A 24,119-nucleotide genomic window follows, 5' to 3' on the forward strand; every position below is an offset into this window, starting at 1 on the left:
TAGTCCCTTGAATTGCTGCAAGGGACAGCGGCAGCCATAGGGGTGTATACACCTCAGTTTACTCCGTTTGGATGGCTTCTATACCTTGGTAGTCAGTAGCTCTACAGTCTCTGCATATCCAAAGCCCAACATTGCAGCAGTAGTCAGATGTCATCTTTATTAGTTTTGGAATGGCAGGTAGCCTAGGTTTGAAATGACAGACATAAAAGGGACACAATATTGTGATATTAAGAGATTATTAAAAAAAAAAATGCAATAAAAATTACAATCCGAAAAAAAGGCCACAAGGAACGGGTTTTCACCTGATTTGCGGTTTCCGAGCTCAGGCATTAAAGGCAGAGACTGGTTACCTGAAGGAATTGGATATTCAGGAAAGTACGTAACAATTGTAGTTGCTTTAAATTTACATGCAGATGTACATGTAGTAGATAGAAACCTATTCACATTTCTACATAGTCATATTGCATTTTACCACCATTTCCTCTTTAGTAAGGAGAAGCTCAAATACAAAGGCATCAACAGATCACGGCGACAACACTGCTATAGTTGTGTCTTACATGCAGGGCAATTGCTTATAACCTATGTAATCCAATGAGAAGATCTTAACATTGTGAGTCTGGATATTACACAACTGGATTCCTGCAAGTCCTACTGAGCCAAGCACGTATCACCTTAGGTGTCTCAGGCGGCAGTAGCTGAATGACACCATATTCTACTACTGTAACAGTGGGCGTATTTACTAACACTGGAGTACTATGGTGCGGTATATCAATGTGTGGTTACCAGGGATATTACCGGCAAGAGGTTACACAAGTGACCTGCCAGTATCATCAAGTGCTCTGCTTATCTGTATAGACCTGTGCGGAGGCTTCATTGCAACATTACTGTTCTCTGTGTCCGTGCCCTGCACTCATGTTTGTATAGAGAAAATTCAGCTTGTGATTTTGGAGGAATGACTATTGTTGGACACCATACTCTAAAATACCCACGGAAACCTATGGACTCCATAGACTAAAATGGGGCCCGCTAGGTTTCTGCCTGAAAAATGTGGAGAGAAAAGTCCCCGAGCACTCGCTAAGCGCAGATGTGAACGAAGCGTAACCTGGGTAAGTGTTAGGAGTTAACAAAGAGAAAAAGTAATGGAAATAGTATGTTATATAGGAGGCCCAAAAACCCTCACAACACACCACACTGCATATTGATCTATTGATTTATCTTTGTTATACAGTCTGCAAAAATAAAAGCCAGTACCCTAAGGGCTAGTTCATAAAGGCCAAGAGGGGGTGGATTTTGGTGCGGAATCCTCCTCAAAATCTGTCCCCTGACCATAGAGGTCTATGTAGACCGCTAGTGTTCTTTTTTCTGCTAGTGGTTTGTTCCCGCTCACGGAAAAAAGAAGTGAGCTGCCCTTTCTTCAGGTGGATTCTGCGTCTGATTCAGCCCCGTCGTCCACCTTACGACAGCACCCTCCATACTAGGTCCATTCATTTGGGCCTAATCCGGAGAGAAAAGTGAATGAAGCCTTGGTCACTGGCAAGGAGGCTTTCGGGGGTTTTTCTCCTGGTCACTGGGGACTTGGTGTTCGGGCACCCAGCGATCGGATACTTATCCTGTGGATAGGGGAAAGTGTCCATGATGGCGCAACCTCTTTAACATCTATAGCATATCCCTGGGCTATTGCTGTAGTGTAATATTATTGACTGGCTTTATGTGTGAGGGCCTATAAATCTTCTTATAAGAGTAGTCACTCCATTTCTGTCTTAAATAAAGCTTATAGCATTAAAGGAATGAATGGGTCTGTTTGCTCCCAAGTACTACATTACCTGATGTGACACCATGTGATGGACCCCTTTAAGCTATTTTGTGTGATTTATATGATTTTGAGTGAGGCTCCATAAAAAATACACAGATAAATTACAATAACAGCTGAAAAACACAGAAATCTTCTCTGCGTGTCCCGAGAGTTCAGCCATGACGTCCTGCTCCTCACTATCCGGTGTCTGGCTGTAAGACAACTAGCTGGAGCAGGAGCCCCCTTTATGTGCCTTATCTGCAGTAAGATCATTAAAGGGAACCTGTCAGGTCCACAATGCCTCCCAAACCAATAATAGCCCCATGTAGGGGTCTTTAATCAGAGCAGGGCCATGCATTTGTGGCTGCAAACTACTAGATCTGCATATCAGCATGAAAGTGCCATGGGCTGAGGGCCTGAATCACCTACAGACAGGACACAATGCGGGCACAGGCTGAAAATGTCAATCCCGGCTATATGGACGGCATTGGGTGGTGATGTCAGAGCAGAGCTGGAGCACTTGGTAAATATGGTAAGTCAGGACCCACCCCGTGTAGACAGCCATAAGGGTAAGTTCACATGGAGATTTTGGTCAGGATTTTGAGGCCATATTCGCCTCAAAATCCTGACCAAAAAAACGTCTCCCATTGAAATCAATGGGAGCCGCTCAGGAGCTTTTATATTTTCTTGCCATTTGTAGCTTCAGCCTCCTTTATAGCTGTTTCTGGTTTCTATTATTGCACTCTGGGCTTACTAGATGTCACTATAATGACTAGAAGGTTTTCTGGGACATTTAAATTGAAGATTTATTGCGATTCGATACTGGGGTTCCCCGAGAATCAGCTGTCTGAAGCAGCAGCAGCCCTCCCTGAGCAGCCCTTCCACTTCGCAGGCCATGTAACGTCACATTCATCTATTAAGTGGATGGGCTGAGCTGCAATCCTGAACCCTGCTAGTCTCTAACTGAAGACCTGTCAATTATTTAAAGGGAAACTATCAGGCTGATTTTTGGACACTAAACCACCCACAGGAACTTATGAACAAAGGGTTCAGTGTCCCAAATAGACCTCTTTTAATGCCATTTATGTCATAAATAAAATAAAAAAAAAAACATTTATATATATCCGGCCCCTGTACTCCCAGCACAGTCGCAGTTCTTCAGTGAAGCTGGCGGAGTACACCTCAACTTTGGTGCACATGCGTACGTCCCGGCTTTACTGCACAGGCACCAGAGACAAGTCTAATGCAACTCACCTGATCCATCTATATATAAGTATAAAGGTTTTTTTGTTTTTTTTTAATGCAGACATGAGTGTCATTGCTTCATATGTATTTGGAACACTAAACCACCACTCCATAAAGACCTATGGCTGATTTAGTGTCCCAAATGAACCTGACAGGTTCCCTTTAACCTAAAAAAAACCCTTTAAGCAATTGCTGCAAGAGAATATTATCACACATCATGCATTGAAGCTACAAGCTAGGAGAGGAATACATCTTTAAATCACTTATGTTCCAGAAGATGGATGGTACAAATATAAACCGCTGCTGTATTTGCAGTCAACCATGTTTTCAGTCATATATTACTATGTCTTCCATAGACTTTTATGTACGGGCAGCGCACATGCCGGACTACTTTAAGCAGAAATTAGGCAGCATTGATGGTTAAAACTTTTATAGCATATCCGGTCAATATACCATAAAAGTCTATAGTGGGTATGTGCACACAGAATTTTCAGCCATAGTAAATTTGCCAAAATTTCGCCATGTCAATAAACACCTTATACAGTGTGGGGGGCTTTTTTGCACCAGAATTTCTTGTGTCACTGCTGTAGCTTTGCAATGCAAGGGGCAAGTTCATGATAGAAATTCCATCATGTGTATGTCCTGTGTGGATATAACCTAAACGTGTGCATGGTCCAACTGTACATAAAGGAAGCACCCCGAAAAAGATGAAGATGTAAGCATTAAGAGAGCTGACAGATAGCAACAAGACAAAGACCCTATCTCAGTCCTTAGTCAATCGGTGTCATTCTGTATGGTTGTTGAATGCATCCAAGATTTAACAAGAGTACCTGGAAATGTTCTGATCTGATCACTGCTTTGCAGTCGTTCAATGAATACTCTGCTTTGAGCAAGACGGAAACCGATAACAGCCAGTTCTGCAAGATACCACTGGATGTGAAGTTCTGGATATCACAGACTTGGCTCTTACAGTATTCTTCCAGTGTTTAGTGGACATATGTCACCTCATATTGCAATAATTTTGCCCCTCATCTTGTAAAAGAGGCTTTGGATAGTATATTCCAATGTAGGACCTTCATGTAGTAAGGCTGTGTATGGATCTCATCCCTGGGTAATGTGGTTTCTCTGTTCTGAGAAAGCTGAATACAGTTTAAGGAAATACCAAGCAGAGACAAAGGTAATATTTGAGGAGGACAGTGGATAAGGGGGTTCACATCCAATAGGCCAAGGGACACAAGGATTTGCAGGAATATCCTGCAGGTACTACTGTCAACAAGTCTGGATCTTCCTATGGAGCTTACTATTTGTCCCCTAGTGGAGGAGTGCCATCAAGGCTGTTCTCAGAACCAACGGAAGAATCCCGAGAGGAGCGCCCTTGTAAGAAGCGGATAATCTTCTCAACAGTTGCATCTTGGTACTCATGTGACCACCTGAAAAACAAAAGAAAATTCTTGATTATTGGCCTACCACATGCTACTGGTTCCCTGCCATATTGAATCAGACCCTTGCTAATGGAGTTGTAGTATGAATGCATGACCACTGCCAGATTCATACAGGACAGGACACCCGTTCTTGTGACTATTGGGGTTCCTAGTAATCTGACCCCACCAATCAGACACCAACCAGCTTTGCTTTGCCCTGGATCACACAACTATTGTAGGTCTAAGACGACTCTGGAGCTCGATCCCCACGCTGTAATGTGCAATGTGGCCAACAACTGCTCAACCATCGCCAAAGAGTGTAGCGAGTTTTTACTTCGTTGGCCACCGTGGTACAGCAAAGCTTCAGACACAGTGTTGGTCACTACATGTACGGCTTTATTATTCAAGTCATTACAAGTTATTTCTATTATAAGATCCTGGAAATCTTTTGTGCTATACAGGTAGTAAGGGTAAGGCTTACTTGATGCCATTGAACTTTAACACGGCTCTCATATCTTCAGGGAGGCTCAAAGGGTCCGGCCATTCAAAGTGGTCTGTGACTGGCACAATATTCTTCCCGCAGTTCAGTGCTGTGACAATCTCCTGTGACAATGTATGTACGGAATTCACATGGTAAGCGACAAGACAGCAGAAATCATGGGCCTCACTCTTGCAGACTTTTTTTTCTATATTTGTACTTGAGACATCACTTAGTCATTAGAGTAAATAAATGAAGTATTTTATATATGTTGCCACTTACAAGGAGCCTATGATTAGATTTTTGGGGAAGTAAGGCCGGGTTCACACCAGCGCTTAAAGGAATTCTACCATTAAAACCCTTTTTTTTGTGGATAAGACGTCGGAATAGCCTTTAGAAAGGCTATTCGGCTCTTACCTTTAGACGTGGTCTCCGCTGCGCCGTTCCTTAGAAATACCGGCTTTTACCAGTATGCAAATGAGTTCACTCGCAGCGACGGGGGCAGTCCCCAGCGCTCAAAAAGCGATAGGGGCGTCCCCAACGCTGCCAGAGAAGTGTCTTCAAGCGCCGCCTCCTTCTTCGTCCGCAGCGTCATCTTCAATGTCTTCTTCCGATGCAGGCTCGTAACTTCTAGCAGAGCAGAGCAGACTGCGCAGGCGCACAGGCCACGGGAAAATGGCCCCTAACAATACTGTGCAAGCGGCCATTTTCCCGTGACCTGTGCGACTGCGCAGTCTGCTCGGCCCGAGGCCTAGAAGTTACGAGCCTGCACCGGAAGAAGACATTGAAGATGACGCTGTGGACGAAGAAGGAGGCGGCGCTGGAGACACTTCTCTGGCAGCGGTGGGGACGCCTCCATCGCTTTTTGAGCGCTGGGAACTGCCCCCATTGCTGCAAGAGAACTCATTTGCATACCGATAAAAACCGGTATTTCTAAGGAACGGCGCAGCGGAGACCACGTCTACAGGTAAGGGAGGAATAGCCTTTCTAAAGGCTATTCCGACATCTTATCCACAAAAAAAAAAGGTTTTAATGGTAGAATCACTTTAAACTCCATTCGAGGTTTCTGTCCCTGAAGCCGTTTAAAAAATGCGGAGAGGAAAGCGCGGCATGCTTTATAAATGGAGTAGGTTTCCATTCAGGGGGTCCCCAAGTGGTTTCTAATAAATAAAATTATGAAAGTAAAGGATAATAAAATATTCTGTGTAAATGTCTTGCGAAGATCTGACTTACTTTGTGTACCCAGTCCTTGCATTCATTGTCTCCCATGCATTTATCCAAAGATCCAGCAGAGAGGACTAGGACAAAGTTTCTAGCGCTGATAACACTTTGTATTAATTTGTCCTCAAACTTTCCTGCCTCCAGTTTTTCCACATCAATGAAGGCACTGAAGCCGTGAAGATACAAGTGTACCTTGAGGAGGCTGTCACAATGGAAAGACATACAAGTGACAATTAGTGAGTCAAATTAGAGCGCACAACATCGAAACATCGGAATAGCCTTGGCCGTGTCCATGACGCTTTATTCAGTGTCTAAAAATAAGCCTAACAGAGATACAAATGCTAACAGATAAAAGGCAGGCTTACAAGAGAAGGACACGCTCCTCCGGCCAGGATCTCCACCCAGGTTCTTCATAACAGATTTGGCTTGAGAAAGGTTGTATCTACGGCCGAAACGTTGACCGTCTCCTCCGCTCTTGAGCATTACGCTCTGTTTTTCTCATGTTATAAATATTGGTGGATGATTGCATAATCCCATGTAAATAAACATATCACCTATGCAAAACATACGTGTGCCGTGGTATTACTACACCGGAGACAACACTGAAGAATCCAACCACGCAGTACCGTGATCACAGAAGGAGAAGTGCGGTACCACTTGTACAACACGTAAAGATAAGCGCTATTTATCTCTAATTCCCCCAGCTCTGAAGCTCAGGTGATCTCCAGTTTTGAAGCTCAGGTCGCCCCCACAATCTTTGTTTACAAGCGGCAGCCAATCAGTGGTCTCAGTATTCATGGGTCATCTACTGGCATCACCAATGGGAGCAATGAAGCCAGTAGTACAGTACATGACCCCTGATGTCCAGACGCTTAAAGATTGGAGGGATTTGTGGAACTACAATGCTGAAGAAAAGAAAACGTAAGCAGTGTCTATTTTTTCTAGCACAACATTTATTGGTAGATATTGACAATCAGCCTTTTGTTTGGCGCTCATCTTCCTAGTTAACCTATACATGAAATCACAAGTACAATACCTGATGCAACATCAAACAGAACCTATCAGGTGGTCTTTCCACCATAAACTGGCCCCAGCATGTGCAGGATCTAGTAATTCCCTTTCCATTGCTGTCACCCTGTAACCTTTCTGTTGCAGCAAAGTGAAGTTATAAATGCGTGAAAGCATAAAAAGTCATCTGTAAGTTACCCATAGTAGTCATGGTGGACGGGCAGCAATGGATAGGTAAGTACTTCATCTTGTACATGATGGGAACAGGTTATGGTGGAAAATAACACCTGAGAGGTTTCCTTGTAATGCCGCTGGTAAGGTGTGAGATTTTACATTAGGAAGCAATATATGGCCTACCTGGCCAGCTGAGATCCTGTGCTCCTCCGGTAACTGATGAACACATCAGGGCCATCATAGCTAGATTTGCCTACACTGCAGGGCAGAGGCGAGTGCAACATTTCTAAGATAGATGAGAAAGATAAAGTTATTTCCTCATGCAACTTATTGGCGATATGTACAGTAAGAGGTGTTAGGTCAGTACAATAAGAAGTAACAAGGTTAGTATTTTATTAAACAGATTGTGCCGCTGTACCAGGATATGACCTGTCCACAAGTGGGTCACAAATGGCTGGTTGTTAGGGTTCTGCAAACCCTACTAACCCTCAGAATGGGCTCTCACTTCTCACACTTAAATAGAGACGCATATACGTGATAGAGATTGCTGAAGACAGAGCTGGGAAGAAAACATTGTAAAGTGCCTATATAAATAAAATGTATTATTTTTATTGCTGACTCTGAAAAAAAAGGTCAATTAGGTTAAAACTCTGTGTAACTTAAAGGGGTTTTTCAGGCAAAAAAAAAAATATATATTTTTTTAAAGTTCTGTTAGTGTTATTAATGGGTTAAACTTACACCCATATACTTTTAGGAGTGTTTTGAGTGATTTCTAGGTGTCTGTGGTATCTTCTGCATTTGTTTACATGTGCACCTTCCTATTATGTAACTTCCTGTGTACCTATCACGCTACCTCCCTGTCACTGCTCCCCCCTCCTCTCACTGTGTTACACCCCCTCCCCGTCTCCCTAGCTAAACTATACTAAGCTATCCTGACCACTACTAGCCTCCCCTCCCTCTCTAGCTATGCTCAGCTAGGCTATCCTGCCCTTATCAAGTAACTAAGCCTCCCCCCCAGGTCCCATAGCATCATACTTACCTAGCTTCCATAGAGGGAGACGACTCCTCTTCTCCTCTTCACTGCCCGCAGCCTGCGGAGACATGCACTGTACAGATGGACTGCCATCTCTACTACACATGTCTTGAACTCACCTCCAGACTGTGCAGGCACTGGAAGAGAAGAGGAGAGGAGGTCCCGTTCCGGACTCAGGAAGTATTGATGGGGATGGGAGGAAGAAGTACTGGTGACGTTCCATCTCAGAAGTGAAACAGAACATAACCGGATTATCAGAAAGTGTACCTGGGGAGGCTTATCCACACGGATATAGGTAATTATACATTTTTTATAATACAAGTACATTAGAAGTTGGGGGGAGGGGGTTTAGTTCATATGAAGAATTTTTGTTTATCCCGGACAACCCCTTTAAAGGGATTCCCCCCTTTGGAAAAACTGTACTTGGGAATAATATGAGTCGCTCAGTGATCAGACACTTATTACCTATTCTATGCACAAGAGCTAAACATAGACTAGTAATACAAAGCTTCTGTGAAGTAAGCAGGAATATACTTCATATTTCTATAAGGGTGTATATATATATATATATATATATATATATATATATTACACAAACTAATAACTGATTCTGTCTGTAAAGTGGTATAAGATATAATAAGTGCCTGGATTCAGTTCTAGCACAATGTCATGAATAATTACCGACTGGTACAAGAGCAGATATCCCCAGGTGTACACTGTCTTCAGCCGGTTAAATGTGATGCTGCCTGGCAGACCATAAAACTCACATCTTGTACCAACTAGCAAAGCCTGAATGGGTTGGTGATTCTCTGCATGTAGATTACACATGCTGACAAGGCTTATTCTTCATCACATAAAATGTGCAACAAGCTGCGTTGCGGAGACCCCTGATATGCAGCCCAACAAGCCAGGACCAGGTGCAGAAATTCACTTAGGCATGTCTGTTCTATTCCTGCCCCTGTTAGGATAAGTGGTACTGAAAATCTTGTGATATCTTGCTCTTATTGGGTGGTAAGGGGCTATGTAGGTTAATCCATATGTGCACAAAGAAAGAAGCAGCATGGGGTTGCAGTTTCCAACTGGACTTGCATATTTGTAGTACTGGGCATCAATACCTTGAGTACATACCAGCAGTGTAACATATAGTTATAAGACCATCACATTATGTTGATAGTCCATCTATAGGATGAAAGAACCAAATCCCTCTGTGGATGTAACTCAAGATGGTTGGGGTTATATTACCTCTAAACTAAAGTTATATAAAGCATGTTCTATATATAATAAGGTTTTTAATGTCATTAAAATAGTAATAATAATAGTAGCACATCTTATATGGCAGTGAATTGTATAAAAGTGGATTATGGTCACCTCTGGCTGCTGTCAGAATACGGACCCGGTGAAAACCTATAGTAATATGGCAATCCTCCTCTAGCTGCTCCTCAGTCACGTGATGCAGGAAATTACGATCAATGCCACAAGTAACCAGATTGTACGTATACTGCCTGAACCGCGGCTCCACACTGCCAAGCCAATCGGCCAGATTACTGCGATCACATGTTGAGTAGTTGGCATATGTTTTCAACTCCACCAGCTCCCTCATAAATCTATAAAAAAGAAACAGCATCTTAGTATTATATATATACTGTATATATACACTAGCATTTCCTTCCACCGATGCACTCCCTCCCGTCAACAGCTCCCCCCCCCCCCCGTGCTGTGCAGTAATTGCAGGTGTGGTCCGGCAACCCCCAAGCACCCTCACGCGTGTATGTGACCACCGTCCCGCAGTCCCTCGTAGTACCGTGGGTCCCTGGACCCATTCCTCACTCTTTGGCCCCTCCCGCGTGCCCTCCATTTCCCCATCCCGAGACCTCCTGCTCCCCACCCCAAATGGTCGCCACTTTGGCCCCCCCTCTTACCCGCTGCCCCCACTCATGCCACCAATCCCCCTCCTCCCCAAACTGGTCTGCCGTGCGCACCCCCATTCCGAGGGCCTGTGTCAACGCCCCCCCTCCCCTACAGCATAGGTAGCAGAGCTGGGACACCTGGCGCACGCACAACATGTTTGGCAGGCGAGAGTGTGTGCGACCGTAGAAAGAGGCTGCATGGTCGCAACATGCCAGACTGTCTGGCAGACTCGATAAGCAGACTTGTCGTTGGCAACAGTGGGGTAAGCAACCCCTCCACAGCAGTGGTTGAACCGCTGAGTCCCCCAGCATGCGTGCACTGTTGGCACAGTGGAGGGACTTCTCGCGCACCTACAGCACGGCCGCTCATTCCGGACGGGCCGGAGCTTGCAGCGGGAGGCATGTGCTACAGCATCCTCAGCTCCGCCCGCTCAATGCCGCAGGCCTATCGGAAAGCGGCTGAAGCAGAGCGGAAGACATCATCTCGACTCCATTAGCCTTGCGGAACGGCAAATTCAGGGCTTGCGGTGGCGTTGTGTGGGCATTTAGCAGCTTAATATGTAGCCTATGTATCTTTCCAAGTTCCAAGGTATGTATGTTCCAAATTTGAGCCGAATCCCTGCAGCCATTTTTGCATGATTGAGGAACAAACATCCAAACCCACAAACTTTCACATTTATAATATTGCCGTCAAAAGAGCAACTCTCCTGTCACGATAAAATCTTTCATTAAAGAGGTTGTGCCAAGAAAGATACTTATCCCAAGCAAAGTGCGCCAAAGTTCAATGATTTCTAGCAGGCCCATAGCCTTGAATGAAGAACTATGGACTGGTGTTGTTCCCTTCAAGATGAGCAACTTGAGGAGGGGTACCAGCAGTCAGATCACCTATCCTGTAGACAGGGAATAAGTACCTTTTGTGGGACAACCCCAGTATTTGCTGGACCCCTACATTTGGAATGTATGAGCCCCAGGACCACCAATGAGCAGCTGTCATCTATGACAATATTTTCTGCTGCTTTATTCTCTTTAGATCTTTGGCCTCTTCATTGACATGAAACAAGAAATAACGCAGCAGGTCAAACACTCACCTCTTACGAGTGATACTGGAAGTCATACCCAAGTCTTCACTTAGATCGGCCTCGCTTAACCTCAGAAGTAGATCGCCATCAATCTGGTGGTTCTGTTATGACCAAGTGCGAGATTAGATTAAAAAAAATTGCTAGAGAAAGTCTATGTATATGTTTTATGTTCTCACAACTTACCAAAAATGCCGGTGAATATTTGTTAAAGCCGATCTGCTGCAGCCAGTGTTGTACTTCCAGGGGTTTCCAGTTAGGTACAGAACGTGCAATGCGAGACGGGACCTCCTCACCAATCATCCGAAGAGCTTTTTTGGCCAGGGAGGAAACAGTACAGTCAACAGAGTAGCATACAATTCGCCTTAGGCTTTGTGTGGCTCCTATTTCATGGAACACCTAGGAGGTAAGATGAAACAATATACAATGTATACCATGGAGTTATCAGGCATGCATACTTTGCTAAGAAGTCATATTTTTATTGAAAATACTAATGTGAGCCTCATACATGACGCAAATGACATGGAAAGGTGAAAAATCAAAATGTTGGTTGCAAATACAAAAATATAGCTAGCAATGCATGCATGTATGTACTATATGTCAAAACCCATGTGTACAATGAAAGATTTAAGGAGCCCATACATATAAGATGGACGTGCTGAATACAGTAGGACCGGATGACTATCTAATGTACTGACTCTCCCCGATGCCATATATTGGGAGAATGAAGGATCAGGCATGCTAGGTTTCAACCTCCCTCTCCCCATAGAGAACACACTCAGGGTTCAAAAGACAGATAGCAAGATGTGGGCAGGGAAGTGAGCTACCTGGGGGGGCAAGTAACTAGCTCACGGGTCGGGAACCTATGGGTCACGAGCCAGATCTGGCTCTTTTGATGGCTGCATCTGGCTCGCAGACAGGGGCGTAACTACCGGACCACGGGCCCCACAAGCACTATTATACTCGGGGGTCTTTTCGGACCACTGAGTATAATGATCGGAGGCCCAGGAGAGGTAAGGAAACATAAAAACTGTGTTATTTACCTCTCCAGGCAGGCTTCGGGCCTACTTGCATGACGTCCCAGATGTCACAGACCGGGGCCTGTGTCCATATGTGTCGCGATGCAAGCCCCCTGGTCATACGACGTGCCAGACGTCATTAAAGATGGCCGACAACGGCGGAGAGTGCAGTGTAGCCAGGGAGAGGTAAGTAACAATGTTTTGTTTATGTTTTTATCCCCCCATAGGTCTCCAATTATTATACTCTGGGGTCTGAAATGACTCCAGAATATAATAATTATCCATGGGTATCCACACTGGAACATAATACTGTGTGCGGGGCCACTATGGGGCATAATAGTGCGTGCAGGAATGGCGGGGTGGTATTATGGCTCTCATGGAATTACATTTTAAAATACGTGGCGTTCATGGCTCTCTCAGCCAAAAAGGTTCCCGACTCCTGAACTAGCTCTTTATGTTTTCGGTGCAACCATTTAGACCTGCATTTGAGTGGCTGGTTATATTTGTAGAACTGTTTTACCAAACTAGCTCCCCGCATGGAGAGAAGACATGTAAAGAAGACATGACCAGGCTGATTCAGACATCCGCCTCGCGATACCTCCCTCCCTACTAGGCCCATTCATTTGGGTCTAATCCGGAGCGGAAAGCCGCAACGGGATGCTGGTGCAGTCGCTGCAGACGCGATGGAATGTGCACACGCGGAACCCCCGTGTGAACTAGCCCTTAGATTTTAGTAACTTAGTATAATAGATTTAATAGATCTGGGACATATAACTTGAGCTCACCTTTGTATTCTTGTGCTGGGATTTAATAGCGGCCTCTACACACAAATAGAAGGCAGCGATACACTGGGCTTCTAACCGAGAGCTGTCCAGCAATGGTACAAGACGCTGGAGATCACCTGCTGTCCGTCCTTGTGTGTTATCACTATTACTCAGAAGACAACGGGCATATTCCTCAGGGTCCAAAGAAGAAATAAAGGGTTCAACCAATGCCAGTGTCCCAGACCTTTCAACCTCTTTCTCGATTTCTTTGTTCGTTGCCAATACGGTGATGGCAAGACATGCATGGAAACGTATCTGCTCATCCTCTTTGGAGAAAACTAAAGGGAACAACCACTCGGCCGTCTTTCTCTCCGTCATCAGCCTCTGGTTATTTGGTCCACCATACATAGCACAGTTGGCCAGAGCCATAGCACAATGTCTCAGCACTACTGGTTCTGTCCAGCGACACCAGAACAGAATGGAGTCCAGTCCTCCATCACATATCAGCTGTTTGCAGGTTTCTTCCGAGTGTTTGAACATGTGCTCAAGGATGCCAGATAAGTGCCTGGCAAGTCTTGGATCATCTCTTTCTTTTGAAATATTTAAGATAACGCCCAATCCAACACGTGCAATGCGATCCCTGCAAATAGAATTGCACAAAATGCATAATATATAGGATTGTATTTGTCAGCCATTGTGTGCTATCATATTCAAAGCTAAAAAGTTTTTCTAACTTATTTTCCCTCTAGTACAATGATATAAAATACACAGTCCAGTCATATTAATGTGACCACCGCCTACTTTTGGAGTCCACGTTAAATAACCAATCACAGAAGGCGCGTGTCATCAGCCATCTGGGTGCACTCATCATTGTGGAAGGCACGATGGAGCAACACAAGTATGCATCTATCCTTGCGGACCATGTTCACCCCTACATGCGAATTGTTTTTCCTCAGGATGATGGCATCTACCAGCAGAACAATGCGAAGTGTCATAAAGTTCACAGTGTACGTGTGTGGTTTGAGGAACACCAGGATGAGTTTACCGTACTCCCTTGGCCAGCAAATTCCCCGGACTTGAACCGAATCGAGAATCTGTGAGACCACCTCAATCGGGTTGTTCGCGCCATGGATACTGAAACACGTAACTTAGCACAGCTGGACACGGCACTGGAGCCGGCATGGCTCAACATCCCAGTGACATCATCACAACATCCCCTCTCTTCCTGCACGTCTCGCAGCGGTCCGCTCTGCCAAAGGTGAATATTCTGGATTTTGACAGGTGGTCACAATAATGTGACTGGACTGTGTATCAGCAATAGATTATTTCCAAGTACCTACTGTGTGATACTTAGCATAGGTCCAAGCTTATGAATATTATTATTTTGCGCCTTATGGCATTGGATGTTATTTTTTCCATTTACACTGCTTAAGATACTCTGTCCCTAGTAACTCAATAACTTGAAGGTGAAAGGCACATCTGTCACACAAAATAATTCAATGTCAAATATTCCATGTCCATCACATGCTGTACAATTGTCATGTGTTCTTTTTACCTTTTGGTGTCAAAGCGGTTGTGCAGGACTTCAAAAACATGGCTGCTTTCTTCTTGTCAGGAAGTGACCTCATGTCCATTTCTCTTATGGCAATGCTACAACTCGGTATCATAATGGGATGGAGATGTGACATGATAGAAGAAAGCAGCCATGTTTTCAAAGTTCTGCACAACCCCTTTAAATGTCGGTGTAAAGGACAACTCATGACTTTACCTTCCATAGAAGAATTATACGCATATGGGCCAAAAGTTATGAAAGTAACTTAGAAAGAATGTGTCACCAGAAAATGGCATATTTTTTAAAATAAAATGTTATAATAAATATAGAGTTAAAGAGGACCTTTCACCACTTTTGGGCACAGGCAGTTCTATATACTGCCAGAAAGCTGACAGTGCGCTGAATTCAGCGCACTGTCGGCTTTCCCGATCTGTGCCCGGTGTGAAGAGCTTACGGCCCGGTACCGTAGCTCTTCTATGGTCAGAAGGGCGTTTCTGACCATTAGCCAGGAACGTCCTTCTGCCTCGCGGCGCCAATCGCGCTGTGCTGTGGAGCGGGGAGGAACGCCCCCTCCCTCTGCTCACACATCTTGTCCGTAGACTAGCATTATCAGGAGAGGGAGGGGGAGTTCCTCCCGGCTCCACAGTACAGCGCGATTGGCGCCGCGAGGCAGAAGGACGTCTCTGGCTAATGGTCAGAAACGCCCTTCTGACTGTAAAGCGCTACGGTACCGGGACCGATAGCGCTTTACACCGGGCACGGATCGGGAAAGCCGACAGTGCGCTGAATTCAGCGCACTGTCAGCTTTCTGGCAGTATATAACACTGCCTGTGCCCAGATATGGTGAAAGGTCCTCTTTAAAAAAAAAACATGTTATCTATATTAAAAAAATTGCTAAAAATCCACTGGGCCATATAAAATTCGGAGACTTCTTGTTTTCTGTAGAAGATTTCTTTGCAGCAGCCTCTCACTTTCCAGCTCACTGATGATCTCATCGATAACATGAGACATAGGATCCCCGGTCACAATAGAGGATTTATTTCACAGCTTATCTACTCCCCTCTCTGCCCGGTCACAGATCATCCCTAGAAAACTCTCCTATAGAAGTCTATAGGGTCTGCTCCAGACCATTGTGTCTATGGCCCATGGTCCATCTATAGGAGACAGTAAGTCATAGAATGCTTTAATGGCAAATACTGGAACTTTTTTTTTTAAATATTAGATATTAATTTTTAAAATTAAAAACATCGCCAAAATTTCTTCAAAAATATTTTGAACAGAAAAATGTGATTTAACCCTTTCCAGCTCAGAGCATTGCATTGCACTGAGCATATGGTAAATGTTCAGTGCTGTAATGGCGCAAGCACAGAAGCTGTACCTGCGGCATTATATCCTGCGATTGATTCCCCCTCCTCCCCCATCACCCTTCGGATTCCCCACGAAAGATTGCAGGTTCCAAGGGTTGCCATGGGTTCCATGGATTGCAGGATGGCTTACCATTGCAGCCAGGAGGCCTGGCCCAGGTCTCATATGAACTAATGTGCGATGTTCTGCAATATTAAAATGAGATCCTAGCTTGTGGGACATGTAAAAAGTAAAAAAAAAAAAAAAAAAAAAAAACATTTATAAAACACACAAAAATAAACAAACAAATAAAAACATTTTTAAAAAAGCAACCTCATATTCAAAAAATATATAATGTAAAAAAATAAATAAACAAACATTAATATTTATGCTGTACAGTAAACGCCATTAAATAAATATACCACAAAGCGCAAATTAACATCATTTGGTCACTTTGCTTTCCTCCAAAAAATAACAATAAAAACTGATGAAAAAGTCCTAAATCCCAAACATTACTACCAATAGAAAATACAATTTGTCCCGCAAATAACGAGCCCTGACATATCTCTATCAGCAGCATAGTTCTGATATGTATTGTATGTATTGCATCATTAGAACTGTGAAATAATTTTGATAAATTTTCACCCTGTTGAACCCTATATGAGTGTCGGTGCTTATTGTAACGCATAGGAATGGACAACGCAAAGGTGAATATAAATGAAAAAAAATAAAGAGAAACTTTAATGTCTAGCAAGTAATCTTGTGTGGAGCCCTCACACATAGCTCTGAGTGTAGAATCTTCTTACTTCTAAAATTAGCTTGACAAATGAGTGACTCCTTAGTGACTAGAACGTCGGCTTTAGTGGTCATCGGAAAGGAAGTGAGACGATGTGCCGGAGAGCTCAGTACACACTGTACACTACCTCCGAACATGCTGCATCCTGAGATAGAATAACAAATCAATAGTGAATGTTGCCCATTGAGCTGTGTGTGCATACCCTCAGCTATGTTTACATACCCTTTAATACGAGTTGCGGCCTACAGCTAAGCATAATATGGGGTTGTTTTCAGGAATGGTTTTAGACCATTTGTACAGCGGTTTCTTTACATGTAGCAGAACTTGCAGTTGATTTGATTTTAGTCTTTCTGTGCAAGACTGGTACTGCAGCTCTCTTTGTATTACAGTGAACAGGAGAGAGCTGCAGTACCATTCCATGCCACTACACAGGGGATGCAGTGTTGCAACTACCAGCGCTACCAAAGCCCGTTCAATCAGCTATAGGTGGGAGTGCTGGAAGTCAGAAATGCACCAATCTGATATTAAATTATAATCGATGTGCGGTGTTATATACTGCTAGAAGCCAGGGGAGGGGGGGCATTCGTAATTACTGCCTTCCAAGGGGGGCATTCATTACAGCCCAGCGATGACACTAGGCTGTAAGGCCCAGCCCTTCTGACAGTGGGGAGATATCAGTGCTAACATTAACAGCACCAATATCTCCAACACCACAGCGCATACCGAGAAAGCCAACAGTGTATTGAATTCAGCTTTCTATAATACTGCACATTGATGACGACATGAAAGGTCCTCTTTAAAGGGAGTGTGTTGGCAGTAAATTGGTTATAATTGTAATCCTAGTACCTTGTAGAGCTGATTCTAAGCTTTCCAAATATGCTTCTGTTATTCAGTTTTGTAGCACCATTTTCATGCAAGTTGTGTTGTTATTCCTATGCAGAGGAGTGGAATATGTCTTAGCTTGTCTGGGCATTGATCTCAGCTCTAGATTCCAGGGCAAAGAAGAGGTTGTCCAGGCAAAAAAATATTTTTAACATAGGAGAGGTGAAAATTTAAAAAAAAAAAAAATCATATTCACCTGTCCCTCGTGCTCTGGTGTCCTCCCAGTGCAATCCTGTCCTGCTGCTTTGGTGTCTTCTAGAAGTGAAACTTCTCATGGGATGCGAGGTCCTGGATCCCTTCTGCTAAACAACTGGAAGACAGAAATGTACTTGCAGGACCCGACTGCACAGGGCGGCACCGGAGCACCAGGGAAACCCCGACCTATTTAAAATATAAAAATTTTTCCCAGACAAACCCTTTAAGCAGCTCCAAAGCTGAATAACAGAGACATCTTTGAAAACTGTAGATTCACCTCTACAAGGAACTGCGATTAGGTTTAAAACACAGTTACTGCAGACTCCCTTCACTGGCCTAAAGGGTCATCAATACAAAAATCCTGGAAAAGCCCTTTAATTATTAAACTATTGAGTAAATTTGTCAGGCATGTTAGGTTAGGGTTAAGAACCAGGCAGTGATGACACTTCACCACAAAGTTCTATTTTGGTTCACTGTTAGGCCCACATTAAGGGTATATTCGCACACAGCAGATTTGTTACAGCAATTTTCTGCAACTGCCCAAATCAAATAGAGCTGGCAGGAATCCATGTGTGGCCAACAAGACAACTCCATTTAGATGAATGGAACTGATTTTCAGTCAAAGAAGTTTCTGCAACAAATCTGCCATATACGAATATTCACTATCTGTAAAAAGAGACCTGTGTGGTCCATAGGGTCGGCCAGACTGTATGACATATCAGACTCTATCATCTAAATGTAACATAAAAAATGTCCGTCACAGGGAATACATTCCCTTAAAAGCCTTAAAAGGAATCCTATCATTTAAACACTTTTTTTTCTAGCTGACACGTCAGAATAGTCTTAAGAAAGGCTACTGGTCTCCTACCTTTATCAGTTGCCTCAGGCCCGCCGGTCGATAGAAATACCGTTTTTTACCGGTATGCAAATGAGTTCTTTCGCAGCACTGGGGGTGGGCCCCAGCGCTCAGACAGCATTGCGAGCGTCCCCAATGCTTCCAGAGGACTCTCTCCAGAGACGCCTCCATCTTCAACAGCAACCGCGTCTTCTTCCAGCGGGTCACAGTCCGCTCTTGCACACATGCGCAGTACGCTCCTGTAGTTCTCCGTAGGACGCCCCCATTGCTGGCTGAGCGCTGGGGCCCACCCCCAGTGCTGCGAAAGAACTCATTTGCATACCAGTAAAAACCGGTATTTCTACCGAAAGGCGGGCTGGAGGTGACTGATAAAGGTAGGAGACGAATAGCCTTTCTTAAGGCTATTCTGAGGTGTAAACTATAAAAAAAAGGGTTTAAATGATAGGATCCCTTTAACCCCTCTACAGAGAATGTGTTGTCAGAAAATGAGTGATGTTTTTAAAAATTTGTCCATGTTATTATCTATATTAAAGAGGACCTTTCACCTCCTGGGGCACCTGCGGTTTTATATACCGCTAGAAAGCCAACAGTGTGCTGAATTCAGCGGACTATTGGCTTTCATGTTTTGTACCACCGGTGAAGAGCTATCGGTGCTGGTACCGTAGCTCTTCACTGTCAGAAGGGCGTTTTGGACAGTCAGTCAGGAAGGCCCTTCCTCACAGCAGCGTCTACAGCGCTGTACTGTGAGAGGGGGCGTTGCTTACTGCCCAGTGATGACTCTGAGCAGTGAGGAACGCCCCCCCCCCCCCCCCCAGTACTCGCCTATGGACGAGTACTATCAGGAGGGAATGGGGCATCTCGCATACCTGTAGATAAGACATCCATCAGTCACAATAAGGGATTTCACAGTTTTCTACCCCCCCCCCCCCTTGTCTACACAATGACCTCTGCCCAGGTCACAGAGCATGCCCAGAAAATTCTCCCACACAAATCAATTGGCTCTTCTCCAGACCATTGCGTCTATGGCCCATGGACCTTCTATAGAAAACAGGAAGTCACGGAGTGTTTAGGCTTAGAGCCAAAAGCTGGAATTATAGGATTTTTAGGATTTTTTTAATATATTTGTATATGCTCGAGTATAAGCCGACCCGAATATAAACCAAGGCCCCTAATTTTATCACAAAAAACTAGGAGAACTTATTGACTCGAGTATAAGCCTGGGGGGGGGATGCAGCAGCTACTGGAAAATTTTAAAAATTAAAATGGATACCAACAATATCACATTAACTGAGACATCATGGTCATGTGTATTACAGTTTAGTAACTCCATGTGCCTCATAGTAATAGCAGTTAACCCCATCATGTCCCTCACATTAACCCCCTGTGTGCCTCACATAAGAGTTACTGATATGTGGGACATATGGAGGTAATAATTAGGAATCTTCATAATTAAGGTCCTTTATTAGTACCACCATGTGTCTCACATATTAGTTACCCTTATATGGGGCACACAGGGGTTAATATGAGGGACATGATGGGGGTAACTGCTATTACTGTGAGGCACATGGAGTTACTGAAACTAAATTAATAACCCCAATTGCCTGACATTACTAAGAATAGTAACCCCAGCAGGTACCTGTGTGTTTTACTTTCACTTTAGCTTCCTCTCCTGATGCAGGGCAGCAGCAGGGGCCTCCCGGGCTTTCATCTCTCTTGCTAGAGAAGGGGTAGTGTTCTATATCATTACTGTAGCACTAAAGGACCTTCCCCTTCGTTTAATTTATGCAGGTCCTTGTCAGTCCGACCCTGACTCGAGTATAAGCCAAAAGGGCCTTTTTCAGCATAAAAACTGTGCTGAAAAAGTCGGCTTATACTTGAGTATATACGGTAATTTTTAAAATTAAAAACAACTTTACCAAAAATTCCTTAAAAATATGTTTACTGTAATAACTTAAACAATAGGTCATTTCCTGGTGACAGATTATTCTCTTAAGTCTGAATAATTCATCTACAACAACTAATGCTTATCATGCATGCTACTTGAGTTGTTTATTGTCGATCCAGAGAAGCTCTCAAGTTCTAATCACATCACACTGATCCTACAGATGGATGCTGATGGTATCTTAAGTCAGTCCTTGTGGACATGATGTAGCAGAGAAGTGATAAACCGAGCACTACATTTATCCAATGGCTGAAAATAACCTGCAAGCAATAGCGTATGTGCGGTGTCTTGTAGACCATAACATTAGTGGACAGAGATTTCCATGAAGTGTGTTCTTCCTAATGATCAATACAGAGTGACTAAAGAGTATAGCACATTATGCAAGGGAAAGCCATTCCTAATGATAAAGAGCTAATAGAGCAAGTGTGTGATAATATACAGTATGTGCTGGCCAAAATCCGTCCCTGATCACAGGGACAACAGGACAGAATAAAGAAAAATTTAACCATAAAGCGGATATCATACCTTGTTGGTGCTCAAGTTAATACCCATAAAACCATCCTTAAAGGGTTGTTTAGCCATACATCAGATTTTAAAATACTATAAAACAATAAAGTAACGGTAAGTAATTCTCAGCCTACCGACCGCCCACCGTTTTCCCGTACCCTCATCTCTAAAGATGACGTTCCATAAGGATATAACTTCTGAAGACCACTATTGAGATGTCATCACCAGAGGTCAGGATATGGCGACCAGCGGAGAGGTTCGGTGAGCTGAGTATTATTTTTATTACTTTATAACATTTTAAGCATTTGTTTTTCACTTGCATGGTTGGACAACCCCTGTACAGCGACTGAACCTTTCACTCTACAGTTCTGCATTCTGTTATGACCAGTTATAATAAAATACAGCTCATTTCTTTATAACATAAACTCAACCTATCCCAACCACCCGCCACAAGTATAGCATCGGCGGTCATAATTGGATCATTGGCGGTCATTACCTGTTCTCTGACACCAGAATCTGTTCCACAAGCTGACAAGCCTTGTAGGTCACCTCCTTCTCCGTTGACTGAAAAAAGCTGAGGAGCAGGTCCAATGCACCTTCAAGTCTGATGGTTTCGCACAAGCCCTGGGCAACCTCTCTTCCCACGGCGGGCATCACCCAGGCCTCCTCCACCATTTGATAGATCTCTGTGATGGTGTCACATATACTGTTCTCACACATGGCTTGCTTCAGCTTAGAGATAGCAACATGGAGATCAGGCAGGACTCTATCCAAAGCTAACTGTACATCGGTGCTCACCCCTGGAGACACCTGCTGACCCTTGCTTGTGCCCCCAGATGCATGCCACCAGCACATGTTGTTTACGTATCCAGGAACAACAAGACGCTCGTTGTTAAACATGTTGATGTATCTGCAGAGTTTATAGGCGGAGATGAGGAGGGTGAGGACCATGGATCCCCCTACTGCATTTCTGGACTGACGGAACCGTGTAAGAGGACGCGATGTAACCTACATAAGAATAAAGCAGATAAGTCAGCTGGGCTCACAAAGTTGGCGCACGCTCCCTCCGCGGGGAGACTATCTTTAGGCTTCCTGTCCTACAAACCATAGGGTTAATTCACATGCAGCATGCAGAGGGTGTCATCATTACCAGAATTTTTTAACTCTTTCCTATTCTGAACACCACATAGACTGCTATACTTAGGGTGTATTCATACAGTCAGGTTTTTGAAGCCAGAACGCTCATCTCTCCCATTATCAGACACATCTGACTTTGCTTTCAAAAACTGTATCCAAAAACCTGCAGGTGTGAATGCAGACTAAAAACAGGCTCCACAACACACATCAAATAACAGCCTAGGACACATAGAGTTACCTCCTCCTCCCCCTCACATCCATGCACTGATGGGAGCAGTTACAGGCTTATACAGCTATGGCTTATTCCAGTCCCACAGCCGAGGTCTCCCAGGTACAAGAACTGACTGCATGCATTAGCTCCATGAATACACAGACAGGCCATAGACTTCCCCTCTAAGAACAATCGTCCCCTCTACCTGTTCCGCTCTCCCTCTGTTGTCTGGATTCCCAGCATCTCAGCGAGACGGGCAGCCGCAGAGTGACGTCAGCACATCCTCGCCCCACCCCTTGGCAACAGTCGGATCCCGTCTCCCTGACGACAACATCCTCTTCGGCTTTTTTCGGCTACAGCCTTCTCAGCCGCTAAGGAAGACGCCGCTCGGCGTAGTCCTCCAATCAGCAGCTACGGGGCGTGGCTTGTAGCCGGTATCCTCCAATCAGCGGCTACGGGGCGTGGCTTGTAGCCGGTATCCTCCAATCAGCAGCTACGGGGCGTGGCTTGTAGCTGGTGTCCTCCAATCAGCGGCGGTCGTGGACAGTATATAGCAGTATGGGCTGCTGTCTGTGAGGTGTCTGTCAGAACAAAGAGGGACTGATGTAACTCCAGGACATGTACTTTAGTCATAGTTTACATGGTGCGGTGTTATGGCCCAACCCAAACCGTCATGGTCAAAGACAATTGGAATTTATTGTTTTACCAGTTTGTTCAGAAATTGCAGTTCAAAATACGTCAGAAATACCATTTACTGAAGTTACCGCCATACTGTGCTTCAGTGCTACAGGAGCCTTCACATGGAGGAAACACGCCTGTATTTTTGCAAAATACACGTGTAAAAATAAAACTCCCATTGACTTCAATGATATTTTACAGGCGTATTTTTACACGTAAAAATATCATTGATGTCAATGGGAGTCTTATTTTTACACGTGTATTTTGCAAAAATACACGCGTGTTTACTCCGTGTGAAGACTCCCTAATGGTGTATTTTATATGTAAAACTAGAAACCAAATGACCAACTATCACCTTGCAAATGTCTGTAAAACCGCATGACTGCCCTCTGATGGAGTGTCTGAATTAGGCCACATATATATATATATATATATATATATATATATATATATATATATATATATATATATATATATACACGTGTGTTAGCCATGTTTTACATTCTAGTACACTGACCCATTATTTTTGGTGTCCCTATACACACGTGTGTTATCACAGGTCTGTGTATGGGGCCGTGAGTGCTGGCCAAACTCAGGACAGGTCCTATTTCGGTTGATTTTGCAGCCCACTGAAGCAATTCAGAGTGTCTGTGGATGCCTGGACAGCGCACGGTTATCATCCATCTATTGTCTGCACTATTTTACAATGGACTCGGCACATTATTGTACATGTACTCTTATATCCTTAGATTCCCTTCACAGACACTTTTTTTCTGACTTTTTAAATTATTTTTTTCATTACCTTATTTTACAGGGTTTTTTTGTTGCATTTTTTTCTGTTCATTACGTTTTAATTAATAAAGAATTTGCCTTAAAGATAA

The 24,119-nt window shown here is 44.0% G+C and overlaps 1 protein-coding gene across 1 annotated transcript; it reads right to left on the bottom strand.

The window, feature by feature from the left end:
- Positions 1-4,068: 4,068 nt before the first annotated feature.
- SARM1 (sterile alpha and TIR motif containing 1) lies at positions 4,069-22,833 on the bottom strand. Its single transcript, XM_075262606.1, has 10 exons — positions 22,766-22,833; positions 21,709-22,220; positions 13,160-13,778; positions 11,542-11,754; positions 11,368-11,459; positions 9,741-9,976; positions 7,523-7,625; positions 6,170-6,359; positions 4,940-5,061; positions 4,069-4,467 (listed from the first exon to the last, which is right to left on the bottom strand). The coding sequence occupies exons 2-10, from the start codon at positions 22,161-22,163 to the stop codon at positions 4,338-4,340; spliced, it is 2,160 nt and encodes a 719-aa protein (XP_075118707.1). The 5' UTR covers positions 22,164-22,220; positions 22,766-22,833; the 3' UTR covers positions 4,069-4,337.
- Between the last annotated feature and the right edge of the window lie 1,286 nt (positions 22,834-24,119).

Source organism: Leptodactylus fuscus, chromosome 2 (genome assembly GCF_031893055.1).
Source record: "Leptodactylus fuscus isolate aLepFus1 chromosome 2, aLepFus1.hap2, whole genome shotgun sequence".
In the NCBI taxonomy this organism is placed as follows: domain Eukaryota; kingdom Metazoa; phylum Chordata; class Amphibia; order Anura; family Leptodactylidae; genus Leptodactylus; species Leptodactylus fuscus.